This window comes from Hibiscus syriacus, unplaced genomic scaffold, assembly GCF_006381635.1.
Source record: "Hibiscus syriacus cultivar Baekdansim isolate YM2019G1 unplaced genomic scaffold, ASM638163v2 tig00112383_pilon, whole genome shotgun sequence".
Classification (NCBI taxonomy): Eukaryota; Viridiplantae; Streptophyta; class Magnoliopsida; order Malvales; family Malvaceae; genus Hibiscus; species Hibiscus syriacus.
The window spans coordinates 497,559-506,519 of NW_024063319.1; the positions used below are offsets into that span (position 1 = coordinate 497,559).

General features: G+C 37.1%; 1 protein-coding gene and 1 pseudogene across 1 annotated transcript; both read right to left on the reverse strand.

The window, feature by feature from the left end:
- LOC120178909 (mitochondrial outer membrane protein porin of 36 kDa) lies at positions 1–3,377 on the reverse strand. The gene is made up of 6 exons (XM_039184676.1): positions 3,246–3,377; positions 3,096–3,163; positions 2,606–2,716; positions 2,266–2,352; positions 931–1,139; positions 1–569 (listed from the first exon to the last, which is right to left on the reverse strand). The coding sequence occupies exons 1-6, from the start codon at positions 3,292–3,294 to the stop codon at positions 263–265; spliced, it is 831 nt and encodes a 276-aa protein (XP_039040607.1). The 5' UTR covers positions 3,295–3,377; the 3' UTR covers positions 1–262.
- Positions 3,378–4,968: 1,591 nt separating this feature from the next.
- LOC120178913 lies at positions 4,969–7,614 on the reverse strand (annotated as a pseudogene).
- Between the last annotated feature and the right edge of the window lie 1,347 nt (positions 7,615–8,961).

An 8,961-nucleotide genomic window follows, 5' to 3' on the forward strand; every position in this document is an offset into this window, starting at 1 on the left:
AAGCGAGAGTAATAGCATGTATGCAACAATTGATTTCACAAATGAATAGACTACACGAAACTTTGATCTTTAAAATCTATACGCCCTTGGAAATTCAACAAAACAAATTGCCAATTTTCAGTTCATCAATCACAATTATTTCTCCAATCCAAGATCATTAAAAATCCTTCACATTATTACTCTCCTAAGTCTTCCAGACATCCAGTTTCATCATTCAAAAGGTAAAGTCCCGCCTTCTTTTGCGCAGAAATATCGCCTTTCCCTAAGGCTTGAGTGCCAATGCCAGCCCAACTTTAGCGCTCTTTTCAATTGCTCTGGTGTCCACCTCTCCAGAGATTGTGAAGAGAGATTTCGGGCGCCACTCATGCTGGATCAGAGCACTTGCTCTGCCATAGTTGTTCAGTCTAGCCTTCACTGTTGTCAACGGGTCAAGAGCATGCTGTGTACCGATTGTGAGAGAGTTCTCATTAATTGAAAAACTACGGGTCAGCTCCGCACCAACAGCTGTGTTAGTCAATGGGCTAACAATGTGGTAGTAGGAAGCATTAAGAGTGTCGCCTTTATCATTTCTGTCGATATCAACAAAAATAACCTTGTCAAAACCAGAAGCATAACAAGCAGAATAATGGAATACATGCAGAAGCTTAAAAAATGGAAAGAGAATCATTCAAACAGATATTTCAGCACAACTTTTCATCATTTCATGCTTCCAGGACAATAAATTAGCTGATCGTATAAAGCAATTTAATAAAAGTCCCATATGAGAATATCGTTATATTAATATGTAATAAACTTATGTTCCTCAAAAACAAGTATGGTTAGATTTTTCTTTTAAGTTTTTCCATTTGCTAGGATCATCAGAGTTCATATCATAGCAATGTAGATATAAACTAAACGTTAAAGCAATTATGCTGAAGGAACTGTACTTACAATGTAAGGGAAGCTACAAGGTCAGAATGGCTGAAATTCAGCCCAGCATTCAATTTGGTAAAGTTTCCGTTGGCAGTGTCAAATGAAAGATCAGTCCCAACAGAGACACAATTATTTCCAACCACCCCGGAAAAGTTAACAATGGGTTTAGCAGTCAAACCGATGCTAGTGCTTATGCCAGCATACTCATGTTGGTATTGCAGTTCCACCTGTTACAACGATGATAAAGACCTTGTCATGACCATAGTCACATGGATCGCGGTACGCTCCGGTACGGGAACGTAGAACGGGATCACAATTCGCTAGGTCCCTAAAATTCGGTACGGGGTAGACTTATTTCGGATCGCTCCGGTACGATGTACCATATAAATTGGTACGATGTACCAGTTTCTTAGATAGAGATCAATTATAGAAAAAATTTAGAAATGCATGTTTTGTTTGCCTTATTTTATTTAATTTAGATTTGAGGTTTATCAACTGAACTGCTCAATTTTGTTTGTAGTTAGGAACAGGACTGAGCATTCTTATCTCGAAAAGTAAAAGGATTAATCTCTAAATTTGAGTAGAATAGAGGATCTAAACTCAAAATTAGACCAAAACTAAATGAAATATATTTTATATAAAAACCAGGCTCTTCCCACTTCCATTTTCAATTTTACATCTCTTATTTTGCCGTCTCTCTCTTTCTCTAAATCCCTTCATTTATCTTTTCTGGTTTCTTCTCTCAATAATCGAAGATGCGTGAGATCCTTCACACTCAAGGTGGCCAGTGCGACAACCAAATCGGAGCCAAGTTTTGGGAGGTTGTTTGTGCCGAGCTCGGTATAGATCCAACCGGTCGTTACCAAGGAGACCAAGATCTTCAACTCAAGAGAATCAATGTCTACTACAACGATGATGGGCTCTTCCAGCTCCGGTGAGGCCACGATGACAACACCTAAGGTAAGGCTCTTCAACTCACTGTTTTTTTTCTGGTTTCCCCGAATGGTTTCCCCGATCCCTCTTCTTCTCCTCTGATTTTCTCTCTCAAACCCCCAATCCCTTTATTTTTCTGATTGCATCTCCTCTTATCCCTGCTGCAAAACTACGATGTACCGAATTGCGATTTTGAAACAATCCGAACGCGTTCGTACCGCGTTTTGGATCGCAACGTTCAGTACGTAGATCGTGGGCAATTGAGCGATTTATGTAACTATGGTCATGACCAAATGAAACCTACTAGTTTGTAGAATCAATTGATAAACATAGCTACAGCTCGTTACATAAACCAGAATCCTGAAAATGTTGGTAATATTGGGAAAAAGTTTATGACAGGAGTAAGGAAATGTCCATTACCTTGCCAGACCTTTGATCAGGTTCAATAAAACTGAAGATTGTCTTCAATCCGGGTGCAGGTTCATCGACAGTAAAAGTGGTAAATAGCTACAAAAGAAAAAAATTGAAATAATGTCAAGACTGAATTCAAGATGACACCAATGGTACGAGACCAAAAAATTTCCTACCTTCATATTCTTCAGAATGAGATAATAATGAAGCCAATACTGAATTCACCATGGCAATGAGTAAAACAGTACTAGTCCAAAACAATGCTGAATTCATAATGGGATTGCATGCAATAACTATATGAGCATGACCATTAAAATTCAAAAACTTATCAAATTGTTTTACAACTTACATTAGAATTAGTGTCAACTTTCACTTTGGTTGTGATGTTCTTGTTCTTCAGCTCAGTGGTTACATCAGCCAAAAGCAATTCACCTTTCTTAATCCCAGTTGATGTGATTGCCTGACATATATATCAAATTAAAGAATCAGCATAAGAACTAGTAAACACAGTAACATATTGAACAAAAGGAAACAAAGAGCCAAAACCACTAATCTCAAGACCGGTCATAAATTCACAAGATAAAACATACAAAATATTCAAACGAGCATACTAAACAAAAAATATATGCAAAAAAATCATACATAATTGTATAACCAGCAAAACAGAGACATTTTACATAAACATGACAAATAAATAAAATGCTGAATGCAGATAATACCTTGAAATTCAACTTAAAGAGAACAATACTCGGATCAAGCCGAAGAAAACAAATAAAAATAATCGATACCGAACATCAGATGTAAAGAAAAAATTGAAAATTAAAAGGGAAAAAACTCACGACTCCATTGGAGGTGTAAGTAGTGACAGTGAATTTGTGGTCCGACTGGTAATCCTTGTAAAGAAGATCTGAAATTAAAATAAACAAGAATAAGAATGAACAAAAAGAAGGTGAAATGAGAAATAAAGTGGGGAATGAGAAAAGCCTAACCCCTAGCCTTTTTGCCGATATCGGAGTAGAGACCAGGCCCTTTCACCATGCTTGTTTTTGCCGAGAAAAATTAAAGAGGAAAGTGAGAGAAACCAAGGCGGGTTTAGTTTAGTGGGTGATTGCCAAAGATGGGGATGAATAACACTCCAACCCCTATTTAGTAAATTTGTTGATGTTAAAACTCAATCACATTGGGATTTTATTCCGTATATGACCATTTAATTATTATTTATTTTTATTTTGGTCATTCATTTTTTATCTTATCAATTAAATCATTTAATTATTTAAATTATGCGATCAAATCATTTGGCGTAAAATACTACCAGCGTATTTAATGTGCATTTTTTTTCTTCATAATTTTCGTTTTACCATGTCTGAGTATACATAAATACACGTCATAATGCCACTTAAGAAGAAAGTGTGGTCTTTCTATTGTAAAGTTTCCTATTGTTTAAAGGAAATAATAACAAAATTACCCCAACATTTGTACAAATTATCATTTTGCCTCGCATTCTTTTTTTTAAAACATTTTAGTCTCCAACGTTTCATTTTAGAACAAAATATTCCTTGCTTGGATGGAAATCGTAAGTGAATTAAGAGCATTGTTCTGATGGTGCAGTGGTTGGGGATGATCCTCATTTTCAGGTATTGCTGTTTTCTATGATTTTCAAAGCTTGAAAAACACATGCTGGCCTCGTTTCGTAGCAAAATTTTAAACTCCTACAACTTGGATTCCACACAAGATTACAGATTATGCTCCCCCTGTAAGGAGCATTTTATAATGTCTTGTAGTGCATTTCGGTTGTATACTGTGATACAAATGAAAGATTAGGTTGACAAAGAAGCTCTTAATGGATAGGAAGTTGTGCACTTCAACTTCAGGCCACTAAAATTTTAGTAATGTCTATTGTTGTTTTCAACCATTAGCTTAATCACATAATGTTTTAGATACTGACTTGCTGACTTAACATAAATAAAGACTCGATTCACTTTGCTTATGTCCAAGGAGTTGTGCCCTAATATTTATTCACTGTAACTTTTTTCTTTGTAGTTCATTACAGGTTCCGAAAATAATAAGGTAAAATATATAAATAGTCCTTCGATTATAGGGTGATATTTTGTTAAGTCATTTGTCTATTAAAAGTTATAAAATGATCTACTGACGAATGTTTGAGTTGGACATTAACTTGTTAACCGAGGTATGATAAAATTATATTTCAATCATGTTTATTGCCACTTTCGTTGCTTTCAAGCATTGGCTCGACGATATAATGTTTTAAACACTAACTCGAGGACACAATGTAAATAAAGACTCGATCCACAAAATACATCTCAAACAATTTTGTGATTAGATTTGTTCTTATCTCAATCAACAAATCAACATTCAGTTTAGACGACCGTCAAATTTTCAACGGAAAAGAACGAGTTTGAAGATTAATATTAGGAACTATTTTATAATTTTTAATAATTAAAATACTCAATAAAATAACACCCTAATCCGAGGTCTATCTGTGTACTTTACACAAAATAATTTTGAAAGATTAATTGAATGAAGGAATGATTTAAGGTGTTGACAGAAGTAATGATGGTGGACCCTGTTGCCACATGGATAATTTGTCATGATGTTGATTTTACTAAAGAATCTTGAGCAAGTACAAGTGAAACTGCAAACACATTATTTTTGCAACAGCTGTGAAGTTACAGAAGATAATAAATTATGGTTGCTGAAAAAGGGTAAAGAAACTGTAATGAAGTATTTATTACAAATGTGTGGCTAAGTTGCCGCTGCTGGTCCATCCTTCCTGAACCTGAATCGAGTATTGCAGATTCCAAAGCACGTCTTCAATGGAGGGGCGCTTGGTTGAATCCTTGGACAGGCAATTGATGGCGAATTGAACCGTGGTTTTCATCGAGTCATATGCAAAAGTGCCCCTTATTGAAGGATCTATCACGCTTCTCAGCTTTGATGGTCCTTCTGCCAAGCTCTCTTCCAGCTGTATTGCCAAATTTAATTCACTGTTTGGTGCTTCTATATAACGCCATTAAGCTAAGAAGTAGAAGAAAGAAACTTGGCTTACCTGATGCTTAAGCTCGTTCAATTCACTTGTGAATGTGGCCAGTTTACCAGTAATAACTTGTAGCAGAAGAATTCCCAGCTGATAAATGTCTTCCTTTTCACCATTCTCATCACTGCTAAGCCGATTGGAAATGGGGCTTTCTGAACCTGTCTGCAAATTTCATCAAGTAAAACACATGAAAAACAAGGACACATTAAATCCAGAAACGATGTATTTGGTGCTGTTTAGCACACCTTAAGGGGCAATGGGATGTTGTAATCACTAATTTTGGCTGTAAGAGTCTCATCCAACAGAATGTTATCGATCTTCAAATCGTTTCCGTAAATTGCAGGTGAAATCCCCGTGTGCAAGAATTGGACTCCTCTTGCAGCTCCAATGGTGATTGCCATTCTCTGTGGCCATTTCAGTATTTCCTTCTTTCTCCAATCTGCCAAGATCAAATCAAATGTAAATCTAACATCTTCTTTGCCGAGTAAATTGTTTGAGGGGGCAGCTTTACCTGTAAGATAGTCCCGTATTGTTCCATTGGAAACGTGCTCAAAAACAACGAACACTGTACTGGCAATATTGGGATGATCCTGGTAGGTAACGATACAGTGTCCCAGAACGCTAACCAAATGCCTGTGCCTTAGCTTGGACAAGACTTCCATGTGTTGCATCAGATTTTGAGGTGCATGTTTCTGGTTTAGTTTCAAACATTTTACCACCACCACCGAGCCATCTACAAGCCAACCTTTATAGAGCTGCAAACATCGAAACCACCCAATTGTTCAACTTTCATGCAACCTTTTATCTTCTTCCAAAAGAAATAATGTAACCTTTTATATATAGCTTCATGTAATGAGATTTAACACAAATGTTTTACCTGCCCTTGAGATCCTTCCCCCATGAAATTTGATGGGTCGAAGTTGTTGGTTGCATCTTCGATTTCTTCTAGACTGAAAACATGATATCTAGGGAGCCCGATTGCAGCCGATCTCATTGTCTGAGGAACACGTCCTGTGGTGTAGCAAACCAACCGAATTTGGCACGTTAACAATCTTGAGTCAATGCTTTTGAAACAAGGCATAAAATTCGACAAGTCTTACTTGAATCAATGACCAGTTTCGGAGAGCTACGAACGGACATTTTATCTGCAATGGATCTGTCATCCTCTGCATCTTCACTTCTTGATCTTTTAACAATGAAGAAAATTAACACAACAATAGCTCCTGCCATGACAACACCACCTCCGATAATACCGAATATTAGGCCCAAGTTGATCCCGGCTCCCGCTCCTTGCTTTCGACCGGTTTAACAGCCACTGCTAGTTTGTTGCAAAACGAATAAGGATGCTGGCGATTCGACATATCAGCAGACAGACAATTCCATGAACTAACGACTGTCCTGTTCCTGCTGGAATTTGATCCAATGCATGATGGGAGTTTTCCTATCAAGATGTTGTTCGAGATATCCAGAAAAGTGAGATTCTTACTACATGATGTACTCCAAGGAAGTGCCCCGCTTAACTGGTTTCGGGCCAAATTAAGATACTGAATCGAAGCCAAGGAGAAGAGAAACGATGGGATTGGTCCGAGGATTTTGTTAGAAGAGATGTCCAGCTTCCGAAGCTGATTGAATTTCTTCAACCCAGAAGGGATTTCAGATCTAAAAGAATTGTTACTTAACGTTATACTTACAAGACTCTGGCTTAACGAAGGGAACTGAGGTCCAAGGTGATTGCCCCCCATATTCAGATCTTGAAGGTCTGTTAAGCCAGTAAGATCAGGAACACTCCCATTGAACAAATTATCAGCCAAAACCAGACTGGTTAGATTCTTTAACGATGCAATCTGCTTGGGAATCTCTCCGGATAGGAAATTGGAGCTTAAGTTGAGAGCTTGGAGTGAACGAAACCTGTTGATCTTGAATGGCAAGGGACCCCATAACCCCAAGGACACCAAGGACAATGCTTTCAGATCAGACAACTTGGTGAGCACAGTGAATAATGAATCAATGGAGAACTTGTGGGACAAAGTCTGTCCAGCTGAAGAGCTCCCGTTTCCAACTATAATCAACTCAGTAACTCGGCTGTTTGAACATACAACCTCGAGAGAATAAGAAGATGGGAGATAACAGAAGTTTGTCCAATTTGTCCATCCTTGAAGAACTTGGGGGTATTCGAGAATCCTTTTGACTTGGAAAAGAAGCCTGGTTTCACTTGGAGTTAGCTGAGCTATTGAAACTGGAACAAGAACAACCATGAAAATTGCAGAAAGCAAAAAACAGAAACCAACCCTGGAATTTTCCATTATTGTCATCTAATCTACTTTGTTAAACCTTAACAAGCGGTGCTAAAAAATAAATTTCTGGGAAAGGGAGAATCACATTAACTTCATATTTTCAGTCTGCAGAATGCAAACATCCCAATAAATGAAGTTTTCATCCAAAAGGAAAAAAAAAGATAATTTTCTTATCTGTGTTTCAGCACATTACTTATTGAACGTTAAATATGATCCATTAGGAGGCACAAATTATAAGATCATTGTTGGGGAAAAAGGGTAGATGAAAAGCTGATGGTTGAGGAAGTGGAAAAATAAATGAAGTTTTGGAACTTGACCATGCAAATGCAATGATATTTGTACTAGGAAATCATGGTCATGAGATACAAGATCCAATCATATTTAAATTGCAAATGGGATTTTTCAAAGAGGCAAGTGAGAGTTAAAAGTCAACTATTGGCTCTGAATTCAAACTCTTCCATTAACGGTAAACTCGGCTTCATGTTGACCATCCATGTTGTGGAAGACAACGGCCCCCCGGTTTGGCCTTTTCTCCTGTGTCGGAAACGCCATTGTGTCGGTGAGAAAGGTAAAAAGGTTGTCAATTTGTCAAGCACGGATTTTTATGATGTATTAGTTCTACCTAATCCCTAAATGATCGTCTTTCCCCTGTATTATTCCTTTGAAGCGAATAGGATTTTTCTCGGCTTAGCTGCCCTTCTTGCTTATGTTTTCATGGACCAAAACACAGCTTTCTCTGAGTTTGATAAAAAAAAATATAACCTTTATTTTAAGAGAATGGGAATTTCAGAATCTTCCCATATAATTAATGATGTATGAAATGAAATTATATGTTTCGTTAATGATGATGAAGACGTATAGTTTGCTGACAAATGGTAATGTAGTAATAAAGTATTAGGGGAAGGGTGGTTTTATATAGCAGGAATAAGGATGCACATGGAATGCCTTGGAGAAGATGCAATTTCTTTTATATTAACAACAGGGACGGTAAAATTTTCAGCTTTTTAACTTCTACACCGAAGAAGATAAGGATTGTTTTCTTATTAAGAAACAAAAATATTCATATAATTTATTATGGTAGTGATGGTATGCCAGAAGAGAAGAAAGACTGTCATACAATATATTAATTGTGCCATAATAATGGCAAAGAATAACAATACTTAATAGTTGGGACAATGGATGTGATTGAAGTTTTTGAGGGAGGGGATCCTGTGAAGTGTCAAATGTGATTGAAAACAAAGGGTTAAAACTTAAAAGCTTGGGTCGGTCAAATTCTTATGGGAAATGGGCAATGATACGGGTACGCTGCATAAGGAATAAAATGGGTCACGTAGGGTTGGATTTTCGGTCTATCTG